This window comes from Gorilla gorilla, chromosome 4 (assembly GCF_029281585.2).
Source record: "Gorilla gorilla gorilla isolate KB3781 chromosome 4, NHGRI_mGorGor1-v2.1_pri, whole genome shotgun sequence".
NCBI lineage: Eukaryota > Metazoa > Chordata > Mammalia > Primates > Hominidae > Gorilla > Gorilla gorilla.
This window is the reverse complement of record NC_073228.2, coordinates 136,620,058-136,644,511: the sequence shown is the minus strand read 5'-3', so window position 1 is coordinate 136,644,511 and position 24,454 is coordinate 136,620,058. Positions and strand designations below refer to the sequence as shown.

The 24,454-nt window shown below is 38.4% G+C and overlaps 1 protein-coding gene across 6 annotated transcripts in view; it reads left to right on the top strand.

Annotated features, from left to right (window-relative positions):
• The first annotated feature begins 269 nt into the window (after positions 1-269).
• The window catches only part of KIF3A (kinesin family member 3A), a 48,910-nt gene continuing 24,725 nt past the window's right edge, over positions 270-24,454 (top strand). For 4 of the 6 annotated variants that reach the window (XM_055386582.2, XM_055386580.2, XM_004042482.5 and 1 more), the window contains exons 1-8: positions 270-451; positions 3,379-3,652; positions 11,545-11,689; positions 11,831-11,915; positions 17,308-17,413; positions 21,046-21,185; positions 21,589-21,786; positions 22,102-22,276. In XM_055386582.2, the coding sequence (XP_055242557.2) occupies positions 446-451; positions 3,379-3,652; positions 11,545-11,689; positions 11,831-11,915; positions 17,308-17,413; positions 21,046-21,185; positions 21,589-21,786; positions 22,102-22,276 (1,129 nt within the window). In that variant the 5' untranslated portion in view covers positions 270-445. Of the gene's footprint in view, positions 452-598; positions 963-3,378; positions 3,653-11,544; positions 11,690-11,830; positions 11,916-17,307; positions 17,414-21,045; positions 21,186-21,588; positions 21,787-22,101; positions 22,277-24,454 lie in introns of those variants that run through there. The other 2 variants (XM_063706769.1, XM_063706770.1) reach the window with 1 other exon arrangement.

The following is a 24,454-nucleotide window of genomic DNA, read 5'->3' as shown; positions in this document are numbered from 1 at the left end:
TCAATTCTTCGGATGAGACAAAATGTACAATTGCTATTACTGATTTTAATATTCCGGGTATTGCAAGGGCCAGAAGACGGGCCTAAGAGCAGCTCCTCCTCCCAACCCGGGGCTGCCAGGTTATCTCCGCCTCAGTGCGTGCCACATTTCTAGCGCAGCAGAATGGCAGCATTGCGCACGCGCGGCCTCAGTCTGGCGTCCTAGGAGATGGACTCGGAAAGCCTCCGCGCAGGCGTAATTCAAGGGCCGAGAGAGCCTGAGACTGGGCTTGGGGCGGGGCGAGCTCGGAATGCGGCTGCGCACTGGGCGCTCTCGCCCGAGAAGCCGCAGTCTCGAGAGCGCCAACGAGGTGTTTCGGTAGTCTCTGGCCATCGTTTCTGCGCACCCGGTGTCGCTGGGCTGCACCCCGGGCGGGGACGTCCGCCGGGCACGGGAGGGGGCCAAGATGCCGGTGAGGAGAGTCGCTTCGCTTCTGGGGTTTCTTCTCATCCTAGCGGCCTGGCCCGGGGGCGCGGCCGTTGCCATGGAGGCGCGGAGCAGGCAGGCGGCCTGGGTGGGGCGGGGCAGGCTCGGTAGTGCGGTGGAGGTGGTTGGAGAGCCTGGCTGGTCAGCCCCGGGGCCCCGGGGGTCCGGCCGGCCTCGAGAGGGACCTGGGGTCAGGCCCTGCCGCCCTCGTCGCTGCTGCATCCCGTGGGGCCTGCCCCGCTTATCAAAAAGGCGCTGTGCTGGAGGATGCGCTCTGGGTCGCAGCCCTTCCTGCTGAGCGGGGCGTCTGGGGGTGGCCACGGTGGGGCTCTTTGGATGCTGCACACCTGGTGAGGCCTTTGCGCCTCGGAGCAAGCGCAGGGAGGCAGCGGAGCGAAGGCTGCCTGCCCCTATTCCAGGCCCCATACTCCGAGTCTCCTAGCCTTGAGCTGTCATTGCTCTTGTGGCGCTTTAGCTTATGATGCAGAATGAAACCCGTAGGTGTCTTTGTGTGTGTGGCGGTGTTATGTTTATCTTCCAGGATTTCACAGATTGTTATCGTGAACTTAATAATGGGGCCTTCTAAGACCCCTTATTAGGGGTCATGGAGGAAAATTGAGCCATGGCCGCTTATTTAGTGGTTGTGAGGCCTCGGATAATTATTTAATCTGTCTGGGTCCTTAGTTCCCATGTAAACTTTACCTTATGGGATTGTTATCCGTGTGAAATAATACACAGGAGACTGGAAGGACAGTGCTCGACATTTAAGATTAAATGCTCTATATTTGTTCTGTTCACTGCTTTCAAGTTTTAATTCAGTAAATATTGGGCACCAACCACATGCTAGGCCCTGAAGATACAACATTGAGCAAAACCAGTCAGGTTCTTGAACTTGGAAAGAGAGAGGCTTGCCTTCTTGGGCAGAGGTGAAAATCATACATATTTACAGACGTAAGACACAAAACCTTAATAATGAAGTGGGTGGGTATCCTACAATAGAGAGAAGTAGATTCTGGTGAATTGGAATGTATTGCCATGTAAGAATGATGGTCTGCAGATGATAACAGGTCATTTTTTTTCCTCCCAAGAAGAGACTTTAGAAATTATTTTTGTGAAATTTCTCAATTTTAGCAACTAATTCAAAAGCTCTTTAAATACTATGAACCAAAGAGAAGAAATTTGTGGGCTGAATTCAGCCTCTTGACTACCTGTTTGCAACCTCTGGTGTAGACAGAAAGACATTAATCAAATAAGGAACAAGCAAAAGTAAAATTTGTGTCCAGGAAGGGGATGCTCTCTGAGCCTATAAGAGTATTTGACCTAGTCAGGAAGTCTTCCCAGGTGAAGTGGCTGTTGAGTTCTGAAGGATAAGTAGATGTTAACTAAGTGAAGAGGGGATTGAAGATGGTTCTAGGTAGAAGGAACAGCACATGGAAAGGCCAGTGGTGAGGAGCATGGTGACAAGAAAAGGCCAAGCAGCTCAGTGTGGCTGTGGCATGGATGAGCCAGGCAGAATATCTTGTGAAATAAGCCCAGTGAAGCAGACATGGGTGGAAGCCAGACCTTAGAGACCACCTTAAGGATTCTGGTTTTTGTTCTGAGATCTATGGGAAACCACTGAAGAATTTTTAAGTAGGAGAGTGACATGATTAGATGTGTGTTGACACTGACTGCTATTTGGAGAATAGGCAGTAGGGCAGTCTGATTAGATTCAGGAGTATAGTTAGGAGGCAGTAATCCAGGGCCAAGATGATGGTGATTTAGACTAGGGTGATGAATAGATGAGATGAATAGGATGAGAGATAGATAGAAGTGTATTGTACTGATATAATCTGTTACTTGTCAGTGACAATGTCAGAGTCAATGACAATGACTCATATTTGTTTCTCTTCAGTGCTTAGAAGAGAATCTGAAACAGTAGGAATTTAACAAGTATCTGTTCAACTAAACTGTCCTTTTCACTTCAATAATAGGATTGTGTTTCATTATATTTTCTTAATCATAAAATTTCAGAAATGACGGGGTGCGGTGGCACATGCCTGTAATCTCAGCACTTTGGGAGGCCGAGGTGGGTGGATCACTTGCGGTCAGGAGTTCGAGACCAGCCTGGCCAACATGATGAAATTCCGTCTCTACTAAAAATACAAAAATTAGCTGGGCATGGTGATGGACGCCTGTAATCCCAGCTGCTGGGGAGGCTGAGGCAGCAGAATCGCTTGAGCCTGGGAGGCAGAGGTTGCAGTGAGCCGAGATCACGCCGCTGCACTCCAGCCTGGGTGACAGGGTGAGACTGTGCCTCATAAATAAGAAAAAAAAAATTCAGAAATGGAAACTTTACATATACAAATGCTTATAAGGTTAGGTAATACTAAGGCATTTTTCTTTGCCATTAGACTTTCATTTCTGTCTTTATCTTATTATTGTCTTCTGTAGAGAAGATAAGCCATATATGGATATATTACATGATAAAAACCATTTTACAGATGCGTGATAGGAAATAAAACTAAAGTCTCAGGGGAAACAAAGGACCTAGTATTTTCTTGAGTTAAAGTTGTTAACCATGTTCACATGTGTTTTCCTACAGGCAGGAAACTCTGGGTCAGAGACTTTTGTGCAGAAAGACAATCTATAATATACTGGTTCAGTTTCTGCTTGTACAGCCTTTGCCACAAATGTGAACTAGCTCTTCTCTCCCTTTTACATTTTAAAAGAAACGATTTTCCTTTTTGTATCTTTTAATAAACTTTTCACCTATATGTAAGATCTTTAATTGCATTTAACAAATACCTGTGAAGTGTTTAATGTGTGCAAGGCACTGAGTTGGAAAAGTAGCCTTTTAAAATTTATAAATTTAATCTGTTGAGGGTAAAAATTAATGTTCTTTTCATTATTTGTAAATATTATCTCCAACAGATCAATAAATCAGAGAAGCCAGAAAGCTGCGATAATGTGAAGGTTGTTGTTAGGTGCCGGCCCCTCAATGAGAGAGAGAAATCAATGTGCTACAAACAGGCTGTCAGTGTGGATGAGATGAGGGGAACTATCACTGTACATAAGACTGATTCTTCCAATGAACCTCCAAAGACATTTACTTTTGATACTGTTTTTGGACCAGAGAGTAAACAACTTGATGTTTATAACTTAACTGCAAGACCTATTATTGATTCTGTACTTGAAGGCTACAATGGTAAGTGAATCTTTGCTTTTTAAAAAACTCCCTTATTGAGACATAATTAATGTGCCATAAATTCACATATTGCAGCTGTGCAGTTTGATGAGTGTAGTAAATATATACAGTTGTGAAACCATCATCACAATCCAGCTTTAGAACACCCTTGTCATCCCCAAAATTTCCTTTATGCCCATTTGCAGACCCACCCCCAAGCAACTATTGATCTGCTTTCTGTCACTATAGTTTTGCCTTTTCTTGAAATGTCATATAAATGATGTCATATAATATGTCACCTTTTTTTATCTGTTTTCTTTCACATCAAATAATGTTTTTGAAGTTTATCCTGCTAGGATTTTCATAGGGATTGTGTTGAATTGTCATTCTGAGAATATTGGGTCTTCAGTCCATGAAAATGATACTTCTCTTCATTTAAAACGTTGAAACATTAATTAATTATGGACAGGGTCTTGCTCTGTTGCCCAGGCTGGAGTGCAGTGGTGCAGTCATAGCTTACTGCGGCCTTGAACCTGGGCTGAAGCTATCCTCTCACTTCTGCCTCCTGAGTAATGAGAACTACAGCTGTGCACCACCACACCTGGCTCATTTTTTTGTTTTTGTAAAGACTGGGTCTTGCTGTGTTGCTCAGTCAGGTCTCGAACTCCTAGGCTCAAGCAGTCTCCTACTGAGGCCTTTCAAAGCCCTGGGATTTCCCACGTCAGCTACCATGTCCAGCTTCTCTCCATTTATTTATATCTTAATTTCTCTCATCTGTATTTTGTAGCTTTTAGTGTACAAGTATTGCACTTGTTTTGATTAATTTATTCCTAAGTATTTTTTTGATGCTATTGTGAATAGGATTGCTTTCATAATTTCAATTTTGGATTGTGTGTTACTAATATATAGAGATGAAATTGATTAGGTAGCTTTTGTGATAAAATTCAAATATCAAATTTATGATTTTAACCATTTTATACTTTATAGTTCATAGGTACATTTACAATGTTGTACAGCTGTCACCGCTGTCTGTTTCCAGAACATTTCTATCACTCCAAAAAGAAACCCTGTATCCATTAGCAGTCAGTCACTCCCAATCCATTACCACCTCCCTTCCCCCAACCCAGCAACTACTAATTTACTGTCTATATCTATTCTATGAGTTTGCCTATTCTGGACATTTTCTATAAATGGAATTATATGCTATGTGGCCTTTTGTGAATAACGTCTTTCACTTACAGTGTTTTCAAGCTTCATCCCTATTGTAACATATAAACATATATCAGCAATTCATTACTTTTTTTTTTTTTTTTTTTTGGAGACGGAGTCTCGCTCTGTCACCCAGGCTGGATTGCAGTGGCGTGATCTTGGCTAACTGCAACTTCTGCCTCCTGGGTTCAAGCGATTCTCCTGCCTCAGCCTCCTGAGTAGCTGGGACTACAGGTGCCCACCACCATGCCTAGCTAATTTTTTTTTTGTTTTGTTTTTGAGACTGAGTTTCGCTCTGTTGCCCAGGCTGGAGTGCAGTGGCGCAATCTTGGCTCACTGCAAGCTCCGCCTCTTGGGTTCACACCATTCTTCTGCCTCAGCCTCCCGAGTAGCTGGGACTACAGGCGCCCGCCAACACACCCAGCTAATTTTTTGTGTTTTTATTAGAGACGGGGTTTCACCATGTTAGCCAGGATGGTCTTGATCTCCTGACCTTGTGATCCGCCTGTCTCGGCCTCCGAAAGTGCTGGGATTACAGGCGTGAGCCACTGCACCTGGCTAATTTTTGTATTTTTAGTAGAGGCGGGGTTTCACCATATTGGCCAGGCTGGTTTTGAACTCCTGATCTTGTGATCCACCCGCCTCGGCCTCCCAAAGTGCTGAGATTACAGGCGTGAGCTACTGCACCAGGCCAGCAATTCATTATTTTTTATGTCTGAATAATATTGTATAGATATATCATATTTTGTTTATCCATTTATTAGTTGGTGAACATTTGTTGTTTCTACTTTTTAGCTATTACAGATAATGTTACTTTGAACATTCTTTTACAGATTTTTGTGTGAACATATGTTTAGTTTCTCTTGGATATATACCTAAGAGTGGAATTGCTAGGTCACATGGTAACTTTGTTTAATGTTTTGAGGAGCTGCCAAACTTTTCTACAGTAGCTACACCATTTTATATTCCCATCAGCAATGTGTGAGGTTTCTGATTTCTTCACATCTTTGCCAGCACTTGTTACTGTCTTTTTGATGACTGCCCTCTTAGTACCCACAGCTGATTTTTGTATATTGACCTTGTATCCTGAAACTTTGCTAAACTTATTAATTCTAGTAGTTTTTTTATGTTGTGGGTTTTTTGTAAATTTTGTAGGATTTTCTACTTGTAAGAATATGTTGGCCAGGCACAGTGGCTCACGCCTGTAATCCCAGCACATTGGAGGCCGAGGCAGGCAGATCACGAGGTCGGGAGTTTGAGACTAGCCTGACCAACATGGTGAAACCCTGTCTCTACTAAAAATAAAAAAATTAGCCAGGCATGGTGGCACGTGCCTGTAATCCCAGCTACTCGGGAGGCTGGGGCAGGAGAATCGCCTGAATCCTGGAGGCGGAGGTTGCAGTGAACCAAGATCGTGCCATTGCACTCCAGCCTGGGTGACAGGGCAAGACTCTGTCTCAAAAAAAAAAAAAATGTTGTTTGCAAGTAAAGACAGTTTTTACTTTGTCCTTTCCAATCTCCTTTAATTTATTTTTGTTACCTGATAGCACCTGGAGGCTAGAACCTCCAGTAAATTAGAAGTGGTGAGAGTGGACATTTTGGCCTTGTTCCTGATCTTAGGGAAAATGCATTCATTCTTTCACCAGTATGATGATGTCTGTAAATTTTAACAGATATCCTTTGTAGGTTTGAGGAAGTTCCCTTCTATTCTTAGTTCGCTGAGAGTTTTTGGATTGTATATTGGATTTTGTCAAATATAATTTTTTTCTGCACCTATTGAAATCTTTTTTTTAAGGTTTGTTAATATGGTCAATTACATTGATTGATTTTTGAATGTGAAACTAGCTTTGCCACTTGGTCATGATGCATTATTCTGTTCATATATTGTTAGATTTATTTGCTAAATTAAAAAAATTTTGGCATCCATGTTCATGAGGGATGTAAGAATATAGTTTTCTTCTAATGTGTTTTTCTGGTTTGGGTATTGTGATAATGCTAGTTTCATAGAATGGGTTAGAAAGTATCCCCTTCTTTTCAGTTTTCTAGAAGAATTTGTCTAGAATTGGTATTAGTTCTTAAATGTTTGGTAGAATTCATCAGTGAAGCCATCTGGGCTTGAAGTTTTCTTTGTGGGAAGGTTTTCAACTATTGATTCAATTTCTTTAATAGACATAAGACTATTCAGATTATGTATTTTTTCTTTTTCTCTTTAAATCAGGGTCTCACTCTGTTACCCAGGCTGGAGTACAGTGGCACAATCACAGCTCACTGCAGCCTCGACTTCCTGGGCTTAAGCAATCCTCCCACCTCAGCCTCCCCAGTAGCTGAGGCTACAGGTGTGTGCTACCACACCTGGCTAATTTTTTCTATTATTATTATTTTTTTCTTGAAACAGGGTCTCACTCTGTCGACCAGGCTGGAGTGCAGTGGTGTGATCATGGCTCACTTAGCCTCTACCTCCCGGGCTCAAGCGATCCTCCCACTTCAGTCCCCTGAGTAGGTGGGACTATATGTGTGTGCCACCACACCATGCCCAGCTAATTTTAATTTTTTTTTGGTAGAGATAAGGGTCTCACTATGTTTTCTAAGCTGGTCTTGAACTCCTGGACTCAACCAGTCCTCCCACCTCAGCCTTGCAAAGCACTGGGATTACAGACATGAGCTACCGTTCCCAGCCAGGTTATCTATTTTTTCTTTTTTTTTTTTTTTGAGACAGAGTCTTGCTCTGTTGCCCAGGCTGGAGTGCAGTGGCGCGATCTCGGCTCACTGTCTCCTCTGCTTCCCCGGGTTCCAGCGATTCTCTCGCCTCAGCCACCTGGGTAGCTGGGATTACAGGCACACGCCACCATGCCTGGCTCATTTTTGTATTTTTAGTAGGGACGGGTTTCACCGTATTGGCCAGGCTGGTCTCAAACTACTGACCTCAGGTGATCCGCCTGCCTTGGCCTCCCGGAGTGCTGGGATTACAGGCATGAGCCACCGTGCCTGGCCAGTTTTTTCTTAAGTGAGGTTTGGTAGCTTGTCTTTCACGGAATTAGTCCGTTTCATCTAAGTTGTCAAATTCATTGGCAAAAGGTTGTTTATACTATTCCCTTATTATTCTTTTAGTATGTTGAATGTAGTGGTATAACTTTTCTCATTTTTGATATTGGTAACTTACGTCTTTTTTTCCTGATTAGTCTGACTAGAGGTTTATCTTATCGATCTTCTCAGAGAACCAGCTTTTGGTTTTATTAATTTTTCTTTCTGTTTTTGTTTCCTATTTCATCTATTTCTGCTCTGATCTTTATTTTTTTTTCTTACTTTGGGCTTAATTTCCTCTTTTCTTTCTACTTAAAGTGGAAGCTGAGGCCATGGTTTGAGACCTTTTTTCCTTTCTGATATGGGAGTTTAATGCTATAAATTGCCACTGAGTACTGTTTTAGTGTCATCCCACAGATTTTGACATACTATGTTTTCATTTTCATGTAGTTCAAAATACTATTTTACCTCCTGATTTATTCTTTGATCCTGGGTTATTTAGAAATGTGTTATTTAGTTTCCAAATATTTTTAAATTCTCTAGAGATTTTTGGTTATTGGTTTCTAATTTAATCTCAATTTAGAGAACATATTTTTTATGCCTTGAATCTTTTTAAATTTATTAAGACTTGTTTTATGACCCAGAATATAGTTTTTTTGTTGTTGTTGTTTTTTGTTTGTTTTTGTTTTTTTCAAGACAAGGTCTCACCCTGTCACTCAGGCTGGGGTGCAGTGGCACTATAACGGCTCATTGCAGCCTCAGTCTCCTGGGCTCAAGTGATTCTCTCGCTTCAGCCTTTCCAGTAGCTGAGACTACAGGAGCATCCCACCATGTCTGGCTAATTTTTTTTAAAATTTAGTTTTAATTTCAATACGTTTTTGGGGAACAGGTGGTGTTTAGTTACATGAATAAGTTCTTCAGTGGTGATTTCTGAGATTTTGGTGCACCCATCACCCAAGCAGTGTACACTGTACCCAATGTGTAGTCTTTTATCTCTCACTCGCCTCCCGCTCTTTCCCCTGAGTTCCCAAAGTCCACTGTATCGTTCTTACGCCTTTGCACCCTCCTAGCTTAGCTCCTACTTGTAAGTGAGAACATACGATGTTTGATTTTCCATTCCTGAGTTACTTCTCTTAGAATAATAGTATCTAGTTCCATCCAGGTTGCTGCCAGTGCCATTATTTTGTTCCTTTTTATGCATGCCTGGCTAATTTTTAAAATTTTTTGTAGAGATGGGGTCTCACTGTGTTGCCTAGGTGTTGCCTAGCTGGTCTTGAACTCCTGGGCTCAGGTGATTCTCCCACCTCAGCCTCTCAAAGTGCTAGGACTATAGCAGGAGCCACGGCACCCAGCCCAGAATATAGTTTATTATATTTATTTATTTATTTATTTATTTATTTATTGTATTTTTTGAGACAGAGTCTCACTCTGTCACCCTGGCTGGAGTGCAATGGTGCGATTTGGCTCACTGCAGCCTTCGCCTCCCAGGTTCAAGCAATTCTTGTGCTTCACCTTCCCGAGTAGCTGGGACTACAGGCGTGTGCCACCACACCCAGCTAATTTTTGTATTTTTAGTAGAGGTGGAGATTCACCATGTTGGCCAGGCTGGTCTCAAACTCCTGACCTCAAGTGATCTGCCCTCCTTGGCCTCCCAAAGTTCTGGGATTACAGGCATGAGCCACCCCGCCTGGCCATAGTTTATTATCTTTAAATAATAGTAATAATAATAAATAGTGCCTATCTTTTAGGATTGGGGTGAAAGTTAAATAAGAATGCAAACATAGCTGGGAGGTGCACCTGTAATCCCAGCTATTTACAGGTGGATTACAGGCAGGAGGATTCTCCTGAGCCCAGGAGTTTGAGGCTGCAGTGAGCTATGATCGTGCCACTGCTCTCTAGTCTGAGTGACAGGGCAAGACCTCATCTCTTAAAAAAAAAGCATGTAAAGTACATGACCTAGCACATAGCAAATGATCAGTAAGTGACAGCTGATGTCCTTATAAAGCTTATTTTTTATTTAATAATTTAATGTGTCTATTCTGAAATGCAGTCTATGAGCTCATGATATTTTCCACTTCAAGTGCAGTGTTATATTCCTAATAGCAGAGTTTGAAATACTTAGTCAGTTTGAAAAAATTAAGACTTTTTTATTCCCATGTGTAAAAAATGGCTTCTGGAATGATTCATTTATTTTCACGGAAAAGTCTGAAAAGTGTGTTATGATTATTTTCACAAAAAAAAGTCTGAGAAAAGTTGAGGTTAACTGAATAGAGTAGTAATAGTTGAGGAACCGTTTTCATATATGCCATAGTAATAGTTGAGGAACCGTTTTCATATATGCCATCACATCCAAGGCAATCTTCTCTTACTACACTGTGTCCTGACCAACTACTCCAGCCCTCTGTTTCCCCACATCGACCCTTGGTTTTCTCCAATTCTTCATCCACAATATAGCCATAGTGATCATGATGTCACTCCTCTGATTGAAAAATCATTCTGTGGCTTCATATTGCTTTTAGGATAAGGTCTAAAAAGTTTAATACCGTCCTTATTATACTGTGTGATTATGGCATTGTCAGTTTCTCTAGCTCTGCCTGCATCCATCTTCCCTTTCCATCTCTGTTTCTTCCATTCTGGTCTCATTTCAGTCCTCAAAATTTCCATTCTTTTTCTTGCCTCTTGCTGTCCACACTGTTCCTATCTGATTCTTACTTGTATTTCAGATCTAAACCTTACCTCTTCTGGAAAGTCCTCCCTGACCCCCTCTCCTTTTTCCCATTACAATTCCTGTGCCTAGTTGATGTCCCTGACTCCCATCTAGAACTCCCTGTTTCTCATTCTGAATACTCATCATCATGATAAACCCAAGATTATACACATCATAAGATTAGGGATTGTGTTTGTCTTGTCACTCTGTCTCTAGTGCCTAGCACAATGCCAAACTCAGGTGTGTGGTAAATATTTGTTGAATGAATGAATTTGGGTATTTAGAAAGTTGAGATTTGATCTTTAGTTACCTGTAATAATTGTATTGTCATCTTTCTGTTAACTCTGTTTCTTACAGCTGTTACTTTAAAACAATTGTTTAAAAACACACTTATTTTAGGATTAAGAAAAAAGCTATCATTTTACTGATACTTTCTATGAGGTGTTGTGTTGGTCACTTGAAGGAAATCGTCTCATTTGTTTCTTACTATCAATGGCGAATTTTCTTATCTCCATTTTGTGGTTGAGGAGACAGTCTCTAGGTAGATAACTTGTCCAAGGTCAGTGGCTAAAAAGTGGCAGATGTGGTTTGAGACAGGTCTTCCTGCTCTAGAGCCTGTATTCTTTTTCTGTGCTTATACTGCTTTCTCCAGTTTAATGTCCACAATAAGTACTTTATATACACATGACAAGAAATGTCTCATAATTAGATATACTGGAAGATTTTTGCATTTAGGGCTTGGGATGCTTTTTATTAATTCTTAGGGATATCTCTCATTGACTGCTGTAACAGTGCTTTGTGCTTGTGGTACAGAGTACGCATTGTAATTGTTGATAATAAAGGTGAAACTTGTGCTAGAATAAATTTTGAATCCAGGGGAGAAATTACATCCCAGTGTCAAAGGAATTAATTTTAAGAGCTATTGTTCTGTAGCATTAGACTTTAAGAAGTAACTGATTCTCTTCATCATTTTCAGGGACTATTTTTGCATATGGACAAACCGGAACAGGCAAAACTTTTACCATGGAAGGTGTTCGAGCTATTCCTGAACTTAGAGGAATAATTCCCAATTCATTTGCTCACATATTTGGTCATATTGCAAAAGCGGAGGGTGATACAAGGTAAAAGGGAATTCTTTTATTTTCTGATATTGAGAAGTACAAACACTGGAGAGGCACATAGGTATAAATTTTATAAACATGTTTTAAAACCGTTCTTATGAATATTTCACTCTTTGACTTTTTAAAAATGATGTTTTATAGATTTTTGGTTCGAGTGTCTTATTTGGAAATATATAATGAAGAAGTTCGTGACCTTTTGGGCAAGGATCAGACACAAAGGTTAGAGGTAAGGATAATTGAAATTGGTGGAGTACTTTTTCCAAAGCAATAGAATATTTACTAAATTAAGGTCCCCCTTCTTTTTTTAAACAAAAGTTGCTTTTTATATTTTAAGTTATCTCGTACATATATAATGTCGTACATCTGCAGACATATCTGGGGATAAATTACTGAAGCAGGATTGCTGAGTCAGGTGGTAAATGATTGGTAAATTTGATATTGCTGCATATTTTAATATTTTAAGATGTGAGACATACAGCAAGGAAAAGGTTAATACTGGAATTTTAGTTGGATTGCATCACCAGTAAAATAGAGGAGAATAATGTATGTAGAGTAACATGTAGAACAGCAGTAGCTGCCATTGTAGAATAATATAGAGCATTTGTAGAACAGCAGCCAGCATTACTGAGCTCTTGCAATGTGATATAGGCATTCAGTGCAGTAATTGATGGTTGTTGGTAGTAGTAAATAATTTATTTCATTTAATCTTCCCAGCAGTTCGATTTTACTGATGTGGGAACTGAAATTTAGAGGGGTTTCTTGACTTGCTGAAGGTCATATAGCAAGTGAATGGCAGTATCATCTAGGATTAAGAAGGTGGTTCTAGCAGTCTACCATCTTAGCTTGAATTCTGGCTCTGATCTTGAGCAAGTTACTTAATCTCTGTGAGTCTTGATTTGGTCATAAAAATGGAAATAATAATGGTATCCACTTCGTAGGTTTATTACCAATACTAACAGATGAAAGTGTTTAAATCAATGCCTGACATAAAACAATAAATATTAGCTTTTTTTTCTTTTTAAGTTTACTGCATAAACTGAGTTTTTGGAGCAGTGTATTACAGTGTTAAGGATTGTTTGTGCTTGTTGGACCTCATGAAGCCTTATTCTCTGATACCATTTATATAGCAAATATAGAAACAAATTTCTTTGTTGCTGGTTTTCAACTTTAGTTCTGATTAATTCTGTGCTTTCATGTCCTAAAAAATTTGTTGTGTTATGCAAATTCTAGGAAAAAATCATTTGGAAAGAACATTTCCATTTTTGTACCAGTAATTATAGATCAGATTTATTCTCAGGAACATTCTTGTCAATGGTTCTCAACTCTGTTAGACCCAGTGCTCCTTTTTTTCTTTTATTTTAGGAAAGTTTTTTTTATTGTTGTTATAGTTTTTAGGATTTCTTATGTTCCATTGCTTTAATTTTAATTTAGGGGATTCCTGTTATGCCAGGGAGTTTTGAACCTCCATTGAAGATTGTAATCCCTTTCTTAGAATGATTTATATATATATATTATTTAAGTTCTAGGGTACATGTACACAATGTGCAGGTTTGTTACATATGTATACATGTGCCATGTTGGTGTGCTGCACCCATTAACTCGTCATTTACATTAGGTATATCTCCTAATGCTATCCCTCCCCACTCCTCCCACCCCACAACAGGCCCCAGTGTGTGATGTTCTCCTTCCTGTGTCCATGTGTTCTCATTGTTCAGTTCTCACCTATAAGTGAGAACATGCGGTGTTTGGTTTTTTGTCCTTGTGATAGTTTGCTGAGGATGATGGTTTCCAGCTTCATCCATGTCCCTACAAAGGACATGAACTCATCATTTTTTATGGCTGCATAGTATTCCATGGTGTATATGTGCCACATTTTCTTAATCCAGTCTATCATTGTTGGACATTTGGGTTGGTTCCAAGTCTTTGCTATTGTGAGTAGTGCCGCAGTAAACACGTGTGCATGTGTCTTTATAGCAGCATGATTTATATTCCTTTGGATATATACCCAGTAATGGGATGGCTTGGTCAAATGGTATTTCTAGTTCTAGATCCCTGAGGAATCGCCACACTGACTTCCACAATGGTTGAACTAGTTTACACTCCCACCAATGGTGTAAAAGTGTTCCTGTTTCTCCACATCCTTTCCAACACCTGTTTCCTGACTTTTTAATGATCGCCATTCTAACTGGTGTGAGATGATATCTCATTGTGGTTTTGATTTGCATTTCTCTGATGACCAGTGATGATGAGCATTTTTTCATGTGTCTGTTGGCTGCATAAATGTCTTCTTTTGAGAAGTGTCTGTTCATATCCTTCACCCACTTTTTGATGGGGTTGTTTGTTTTTTTCTTGTAAATTTGTTTGAGTTCTTTGTAGATTCTGGATATTAGCCCTTTGTCAGATGAGTAGATTGCAAAAATGTTCTCCCATTCTGTAGGTTGCCTGTTCACTCTGATGGTAGTTTCTTTTGCTGTGCAGAAGCTCTTTAGTTTAATTAGATCCCATTTGTCAATTTTGGCTTTTGTTGCCATTGCTTTTGGTGTTTTAGACGTGAAGTCCTTGCCATGCCTATGTCCTGAATGGTATTGCCTAGGTTTTCTTCTAGGGTTTTTATGGTTTTAGGTCTAACATTTAAGTCTTTAATCCATCTTGAATTAATTTTTGTATAAGGTGTAAGGAAGGAATCCAGTTTCAGCTTTCTACATATGGCTAGCCAGTTTTCCCAGCACCATTTGTTAAATAGGAAATCCTTTCCCCATTTCTTGTTTTTGTCAGGTTTGTCAAAGATCAGATAGTTGAAAATGTGTGGCATTATTTCTGAGGGCTCTGTTCTGTTCCATTGATCTATATCTCTGTTTTGGTACCAGTACCATGCTGTTTTGGTTACTGTAGCCTTGTAATATAGTTTGAAGTCAGGTAACGTGATGCCTCCAGCTTTGTTCTTTTGGCTTAGAATTGACTTGGCAATGCGGGCTCTTTTTTGGTTCCATATGAACTTTAAAGTAATTTTTTCCAATTCTGTGAAGAAAGTCATTGGTAGCTTGATGGGGATGGTATTGAATCTATAAATTACCTTGGGCAGTATGGCCATTTTCACGATATTGATTCTTCCTATCCATGAGCATGGAATGTTCTTCCATTTGTTTGTATCCTCTTTTATTTCATTGAGCAGTGGTTTGTAGTTCTCCTTGAAGAGGTCCTTCACATCCCAACTCCTTTCTAGATAACATACGTTTTGTAATGCTCTTTTGACTGTCCTGAAATAAAATTCATATGTGACATTAATAAAATCTACCTATACACATACTTTTAAAAAAATTCGTATACTACCCTACTGTAATATAAAGGAGAATACAAGTTATTAAATATAAATGCTAGTATTTAGATATGTAAACACTTAGATATGACCACACTTGATGACATACTAAAATAGTCAGAGGCATATAGAATCATCAAAATTGTAACAGCTACAAATGCAGTGTCAACAGGTATGTTGTATTGTTGATCTAAACCCCTTGATTGGTGTTATTGCCAATGACATGGTCTTTTACAATAGTGACTAGCTCTTGGTAGAGTTTGGAGTGAAATAAAGTACAATTCTTCCCTCAATTTTTCTGTGTTCTCATATTATTGCTATATGGAAAAGCACTTTGTCTTTATATGTGAAATAAAGTTACATATGACAGACTCAGATATAATTATCTGGGTCTAGACTCAAATAATTATAAGTAGTTTTTTTACCATGTGAATATCTGGTAGGACATTCAAAATTCTGTGGGACAGTTCTTCATTGGGTGAGACTGTCCCACTTATTTCAGGATGTTTAGTATTCCTGGTCCCTGCCTATCAATAACTACAGTGTCCTCAAGTGAACCAGAAACTCTTGCGCAAATTTCTAAAATATTCTAGGACAAGAGGGTAACTGCTTCCATTGAGATCCATTGTTATAAACTGTGTTTGTCATAGATATTGAATTCCTGTGTTTTTTTTGATAAAAATTCTTTGGTAGCATTTCCATCCAGTTTTTTAACTTTCACATATTTGGAATTATATTTTCTTTCTTCATCTTTCATATCTAGTCAGTTATTAGTTGAATACACTTATTAATTGAATTTTGAATTAATAGCATATTGTGATTGGAAGACCACTAGTTTGCAGACAGATGTCAGTTTGAAGAATGTCCATTTTCAGTCTGCGGTGAGAATGAGCACAAAAACTGAGAGTAGGTGCTTAAAAACTTCCATAGCAATTTGACATTGCCAAGGCATCCAAGTGCATGATTTTTGTATTTTACAAAATTATCATATTATAAATATGTACATCCTTTATCAGAGATTTTTTGAGAAGCATTGATATAGACCAGTAATTTTCAAACCTTTTAAAAGGTGTAAAGCATTTCAACACTTTCATCAAACCAAACCTTATGTGGAAGCTCAATGTGTAAAATTCATGAAAGCGCCCTTCTGTTTAGAACTTCTCTGGGCCTGAAGACCCCTAAACTCCTACAGTGGGCGCCTCAGTGCCACCATGGACCCTCTAGGGCTTTTCAGAGCAAGGTCTGAAATCCACTGGCTTATAGAGATCATCACACTTTTTTTTTTTTTTTTTTTTTTTTACTACTAATAGAATTAGGGCTTAATTTATATCCCATGACAGATAAAGGATTTTTCCTAATTTGTAAATTTATCTTATCAATTGTTATAAAAGGCGCATGCACACACACACAACATTGAAAATCAGCGACTGGAATGTTGAGTGTCTACCTTTATAATGTTTTCCCCTGGAATTGTTTATCAGATTTTCATTTGTCTTCGATGTCTATGAGGTCTTCCTACCCGTGGAATGGCTTTTCCCACTGGCAACCACAGGCCTCTGCCTCAGTTTCACTTTTTATTCTTTTGGTTTGTAGAGATGACTCTGAGCCTTCCAAAGTGAATTTTGTTTATACAGCGCCACTTGTATTTTGGGTAAATCCATCCTAAATACATTATTCAAATTTGGTTAAAAATTCTCATAAGGTAATTCATAGAAAGATCATATTTTAACATTGATACTATAGATCTGATTATTTCCCTCAGTTGCTTGAAATTCTCCAAATTATTCTTACCATAAAGACCAAAAACTATTCTAAACTTGTCTCTGTCTTCCTATATAACCAGATATCTCACCTATTTTTCCCTGTTTCCTGCTCTCTCCAGCCACATTGTCTTTTTCGGTTTGTTATTTTTTTGTAAGTGCCTAGTTTTTTCTTATTTCAGGATTCTTGCACATTTTCTTCTTTTCCTACCTCAACTGACTAACTGCCTCCTTTTTATTTAAAGAAATTTTAGCTTAAACATCACCTTGGGGAATTTTATCCTATCTCCTTCACTAGCTTAGTAGTGTTCTGTACTTTTTCTGTGTTTTTCTTCATGTCATCACAATTGAAATAAAATAGTTTTTATGTGTAATTCTTCATTTGTATGTTTTTCCTATAGACATCTCCATGCGTGTAGGAACAGTGTCTATCTTATCAGTATATTCCCTCTGTCTAGTAGAGTGTCCAACACATAGGAGATACTCAATAAATAATTGTGGAAGAGTTATTGATATAGTATAAAGTCTTAATTTTTTTTTAGGTTAAAGAAAGACCTGATGTGGGAGTTTATATCAAAGATTTATCAGCTTATGTGGTAAATAATGCTGATGATATGGATAGAATTATGACGCTAGGCCACAAAAATCGTAAGTATAGTGTGTAATTGTGATTAAGCATCTGTGTGTTGAGTAGGCTGGTTTAGAAGCAAATTTGGTATGGCACTTTACCCTGTAGAGACTGGATTTTTTAGGTTTCTTGAAAACCATTCCACTTTTATTATTTACCATGTAGAGAGCATATATGAATGAAAGACACCACAAATCATTTTCCATGCCGAGCAAAATTTTGTTTCTTTTTAGTAGTGCCAATCTATGCAACTCTCATACGGCTGTCTCTTGGTAGCTATAATAGTAAAATTGGTAATGTTTATTGAGCTCTTAGTGGAGAGTGCTTGTGCTAAGTGCTTCATAAAGATGCTCTCTTAGTCCTCACAGGAGACTATGAAGACATTAAATTCTTACTTTATGAATGAAGAAAGTGAGACTTAGTTTAAGTAACTTGTCTAAGTACTATAACTACTAAGTGGTAGAGTGAGTGATCACACCTAAGCCATAGCCACACGCAGTGGCTCATGCCTGTAATCCCAGCAACTCGGGAGGCTGAACTGGGAGGATCATTTGAGGCCAGGAGTTTGAGACCAGCCTGGACAATAGGGAGCCCCTGTCCTAAAGAAACCCACCTGGAAGAAACCCAAAAAACCTAGGCCAGTAGTCTGCATTAACTAGGCACTGTAATGCTTCCCTTTTGTTGACAAGAAAAACAAAACAAAATTTAAATAAAAAAATTGTATTCTTTTTAGTAATTGTGTCACGTTTTTAGTCTAAAGAGTAGGAAGCTTCAGCGATATTATGCAGATGCCTCAAACCTAGTACTGGTGATGCAGCTAATAGCAATTAGAAATTAGAGGTGAAAAGTCTGGTCGCAGTGGCTCACACCTGTAATCCCAGCACTTTGGGAGGCTGAGGTGGGTGGATCACTTGTTTGAGACCAGCCTGGCCAACATGGTGAAACCCCGTCTCTACTAAAAATACAAAAATTAGCTGGGAGTGGTGGTGGGTGCCTGTAATCCCAGTTACTCAGGAGGCTGTGGCAGGAGAATCGTTTTAACCAGGAAGGCAGAAGTTGCAGTGAGCTGAGATCGCACCACTGCACTCCAACTTGGGCAACACAGCAACCAAAAAAAAAAGAAAAAAAAGAGGGATTAGAGGTAAAAGATGAGAAATAGAAAATGAAAAATTTTTATAAGTTTCTATGACTTGACGATAGATCTATCAAACCCAAGGAAATCAAACAACAAAACTTCAAAAATCAATTACATTCTTATGAACCGATTAATAGAAAAAGACCAAATCTTAATAGAAAAATTAGCAAAAAATATGTATGTTATTCGTAGAAGAACTAAGCACAGCAATAAGTATGTGAAAAGCTGTTTAACTTCACAACTAATCAGGAAAATGCTAAAACGAGATAGAGAGAGATGTTTCACCCATCAGATTAGATGAAGGATATGTAGGTTGGTGAGACTTTGAAGAAATGGGCACTGAGGATGGAATATAAATTGGTGCAGCCTATTTGAAGGGCATTGTTAACAGTATCTGTTGACATTTTAAAATACATTCCTTTTGACTCTGTGTTTCTAATTTTAGACATTCTGGAAAATATTTTTAGATGTAACAATCTAACCTTCAATAAAACCCTGATTATGTAAATGATGACACAAAAATACCATAGACTGTAATAAAGCTGTTAAAAACAATGAGTTAGGCTGGGTGTGGTGGCTCATGCCTGTAATCCCAACACTCTGGGAGGCCAAGGTGGGCAGATTTCCTGAGCTCAGGAGTTAGAGACCAGCCTGTGCAACATGGCGAAACCCCATCTCAACTAAAAAATACAAAAAAATCAGCCAGACGTGGTGGTTTACACCTATAATCCCAGCTACTTGGGATGCTGAGGCAGCAGAATTGCTTGAACCTGGGAGGCAGAGGTTGCAGTGAGCCAAGATAGCACCACTGAACTCCAGCCTGGGCAACAGAGGAGGACTCTGTCTCAAAAACAAAACAAAACAAAACAACAACAAAAAAAACAACAAGCTGAGTGTGGTGGCTCATGCATATAATCCCAGCACTCTGGGTGGCTGAGGCGGATGGATCACTTGAGGCCAGGAGTTTGAGACCAGCCTGGCCAACCTGGTGAAACCTCGTCTCTGCTAAAAATACAAAAATTAGCTGGGCGTGGTGGTGTGCACCTGTGATCTCAGCTACTCAGGAGGTTGAGGCCGGAGGATCACTTGAACCTGGGAGGTGGAGGTTGCAGTGAGCCGAGATTGTGCCACTGCACTCCAGCCTGGGTGACAGAGGGAGACCCTGTCTCAAACAAAACAACAAAAAAACCCAGTCAGGTAAATGTGCCTACACAGACCCGGAAGATTTTCAAAGTATGTTTGTCAGTGGGGGGAAAAAAGCAAATTGTAGAACAGTATGTATGTACTGCCTTACCCCATTTATTTATATGTGAAAAATTGTTAAACCATATATTTATTTGGGCAGTGTGTGTGTGTTTGTGTCTACATGTATGTATATAAAATACAAAATGAAAGGACTGATTGTAGTGGTTACCTTTAGAGAAGGAGAAATAAAATTGGGGAAAAAGAATGTCAGGAGCTTTCACTTTATGCTTTCTGTATGCTTTTATTTAAAAAACTTAAATACCAGAAATATGTTAATTATTGGTTATTTAATTAAAAATTTTAACACAAGATTTCATTCATAGAATGAAATTAATTTAATTCTCAGGTAGTTAATTGGAGCTTTTGGTCACTTCATTAAAGACTACCCTTTTAATGTTTAAATTCTAAAATCAAAGCTTGCACAGAAAAATTCTGCATGAATGTATAGTAGGAAGATAATTTTGGCATTGAGTAAAATTAACAAAATACTTTGGAATTTAAGAAAAAAACTAATACAGGTCTATTGTAAAAAATGTTTTTTGTTTACACAATATATTCATATATTTACACATATGCAAATACTTTGCATATTTTGAATGGATTTTTCTTTTTTACAGAAGTAGGATTATGTTACATATTTCTTTCTAACTTGCTTTTATTTTTAATTTATATGTTATGGGCATTTTTCCACGTTTTTAGATCTACCTTATTTTTTTTAATGCTGCACTGAATATTGTTGTATTGTCTAACATGTGTGTGCAAGTATTCCTGTGGTTTATATGTTCAAGCTGGAGTGCAGTGGCGCAATCTCAGCTCACTGCAACCTCCACCTCTCGGATTCAAGTGATTCTTGTGCCTCAGCCTCCCAAGTAGCTAAAATTCTCTTTATTATTATTGTTTTTTACTTCCTGCAGTACACCAGCATGCATAATTCTCTTTAGATAGCTAAATCAGCAATAATTTTTCCAATTAATGTGGTTTTTTTTGGGTGTAAATTAGTTATTTTTTAGGCAGTATTACTAGGGATTGAAATTATTTTTTGCTAAAGTTATGTCTTTAATATGAGAAACCTTACAAACTTGTTTGTTATCAACAAAGTATAAGAGAAATTTCATGTAGTGGCTAAGTACACACCCATGCCTTTGTGGTTTAGCCGTGCTCTCTGGCTTTTGATTGTGATAAAATTAAGTGTTTTAAACTGTTCAGGATGTTTAATTATTTTTAAAGGCACTCTCTGTTACACTTTTAAAGGATTTCGTTTATTTATTAAAGGTTCTGTTGGTGCAACTAATATGAACGAACATAGTTCCCGTTCCCATGCCATCTTTACAATTACTATAGAATGCAGTGAAAAAGGCATTGATGGTAACATGCATGTCAGGATGGGGAAGCTCCATCTTGTAGATCTTGCTGTAAGTAACAGGACACTGCTTAAGGAATAACTCTTTCTTGTGATCCATTTATTTTATAAATGAATGAAAATTAAAGTGACAAGGTATGATTTACATATGATTTTTAAGGTGTTACTTGTGTATGTTTATTATTTATTATGGAACATTTCAAATGTATATGAAAGTAGATAGAATAGTATAGTGATCCCCCATACACTGATCACCCAACTCCCAACAATCAGCTCATGGCTAATCTTGTTTCATGTACTCTCACCCACTTCTTCCTTTCCTATATTATTTTGAAGTGAATTCAGGCATCATATCAGGTTTTTTACTGTTAACATTACTTTTTAATAAAACTTTGGGAAGAATATTCTATTTTTAAAAAAATTTTAGCTTTACTTTCATCTCTGTTTATTGCTAGGGTTCAGAAAGACAGGCAAAAACTGGAGCTACTGGACAGCGCCTAAAGGAAGCTACAAAAATCAATCTTTCACTTTCCACCCTTGGTAATGTAATTTCTGCCTTGGTTGATGGAAAAAGCACTCATGTGCCTTATCGTAACTCTAAACTGACTCGTCTTCTTCAGGATTCCTTAGGAGGAAATTCAAAAACCATGATGGTAAGACTTAATTGGTGATATAGTTAACATCAGGCAAATTTAAGATTCTAATTTATGCCAATAATTGATATGTATCACATTTTTAAAACTTGATTATTTTACTTTTTTTGACTTGTGGTTGTCCTTTTTGTGGTACACTCATGTGTATTAGCCCATAATAGTGTCCTTTGGAAACTCATGTGGTTGACACTCTCATTTTCAAGAAGGCCAAGGGTGCATATGTGCTTTAAATGTTTTTGATGTATTTGTAATGGTAGTATTAATTTTAACTCTGTCAAGTGTAAAATGATTTGTTTCATATTTCTAATTCAATAGTGTGCAAATATTGGGCCAGCAGATTACAATTATGATGAAACTATCAGTACATTACGGTATGCCAATCGTGCTAAGAATATTAAAAATAAAGCTAGAATTAATGAAGATCCAAAGGATGCTTTGCTGCGTCAGTTCCAGAAAGAAATAGAAGAACTGAAAAAGAAGCTTGAAGAAGGTAGCTTTCCCTCAAAATATTAATCTTTATGTTGGCTAAAAATACATTGTTGAACCACTAAGTGTTCTAACAAAAGCCCTGTATTAAACCTTTTTTGAGCCTCTAACATTGGTAGTTAAATGAATATTTCTAGAAAGTGACTTGGTACTTACATACTTTCGCATTTTCATATTAAGCTTAAGTAAAATTACATAATATTTGTGTATGTGGTTTTTTAAAAACATTTGCATGATGTTTTGTAGATTTCATATGACTACTTGTTAAGGAATGAATGTTTATTTGTCTCTGTATAAGAGCAAATTCTGCAATGTATGTATTTAGGTGAAAATGACCAGAATTCTGGCATTGCAATCAATATCAACTAACTATTGTTTGAAGTAAAGCAAGATATTAGACAGTCATGAGTAAACCAAGTTTGCTATAAGGAAAAATGCATTGCATGACCTTTAAAATATCCTTTCATACCTAAATTTGAACATGAGATTGTATTTTGGAAATTCTTTTCTAACAATATCATGCTAGAAAGTTGGAAAATTTGAAGATCTCATTTATGAGAGTGAGACGCTTCCCAGTCATTAAGTGCTGAGTGAGTCCTTGCACCTTAATGCAAGAAACAGATCCTTTCTGATTGGTACAGAGCTCCTTTGCGAACCACGTAAACAGGGCTTTGGTTTCAAAGCACCTTTGTAGTCTGTGAGGAGACTGACTAGATCAGAGGTGAAATTCAGAGACGCCAGCATCACAAATGTTTAGAGAAGGTACTTATTTAGTAAACAAGCAGTTATTGAGGAAAAGCAGTAAGAGAACTGTTAGATAATGAAATTTGGTGTTTTAAATGTGACCACTAGGTGGTATTTATAGCCAGTATGTTTTAAAGATTTTTAATTTCTTAGCGATGTTAACGGTGAGTGCATACTTTTATTTTGCTGACTTTATGTTTTACATTTTTTTGTTGTGGTAAAATATACATGACATAAAATTTATCATTGTAACCATTGTTAGTTAAGTGTACAGTTAGTGCATCAAGTATATTCGCATTGTTGTGCAACTGTCACCACTATTCATTTCTAGAACTTTTTCATCATCCCAAACAGAAATGCTGTGCCCATTTAAGTAGTAACTTCCTATTCTTTTCTCCCCCAGTCTCTGGTAACCACTATTCTACTTTCGGTCTCTATGAATTTGACTATTCTAGGTACCTCATATAAGTAAAATCATGGAGTGTCTACTTGTGACTGGCTTATTTCACTTAACAGAACGTTGAAGGTTCATCCATATTGTAGCAAGTGCCTGAATTTTATTCCTTTTTAAAAAATTGTGGTTAAACTTGCATAACATAAAGTTTACCATTTTAATCACATTTAAGTCTACATTTCTGTGGCATTACATTCACATTGTTCTGCAGTTATCCGTCTTCAGTTTTCTTCTTGCAAAATTGAAACTTTGTACTCATTAAAAACAGTATGTACCCATTCCTCCCTTCCCCTAGTTCCTGGCCAACAACCATTCTGCTTTGTCTATGAATTTGACAGCTCTGGGTATCTTAACGAAGGCGGAATTGGTGGGGCGCAGTGGCTCACGCCTGTAATCCCAGCACTTTGTGAGGCCGAGGCGGGTGGATCAGTTGAGGTCAGGAGTTCGAGACCAGCCTGGCCAACGTGGTGAAACCCCATCTATACTGAAAACACAAAAATTAGCTGGGCATGGTGGCTCTTGCCTGTAATCCCAGCTACTTGGGAGGCTGAGGCAGGAGGATCACTTGAACCCAGAAGGTGGAGGTGGCAATGAGCTGAGATTATGCCACTGCACTCCAGCCTGGGTGGCAGAGTGAGACTCCCATCTCAAAAAAAAAAAAAAAAAAAAAAAGAAAGTGAAATACAGCATTTGTCTTTTTGTGACTGGCTTATTTCATTTAGTATAATGCCTTCAAGGGTCATCCGTGTTGTAGAATGTATCAGGACTTCTTTTTAATTCTGAATAACATTCCATTGTGTATATACTACATTTTGTTATCCATTCATCCACCAATGGACAGTTGGTTCCTTCCACCTTTTGGCTATTGTGAATAATGCTGCTATGAACGTGGGTATACAAATACCTGTTTGAATTCTTGTTTTACAATTTTTGGGGTATGTACCCAGCAATGGAATTGCTGGATTCTATGATAATACTGTTTTT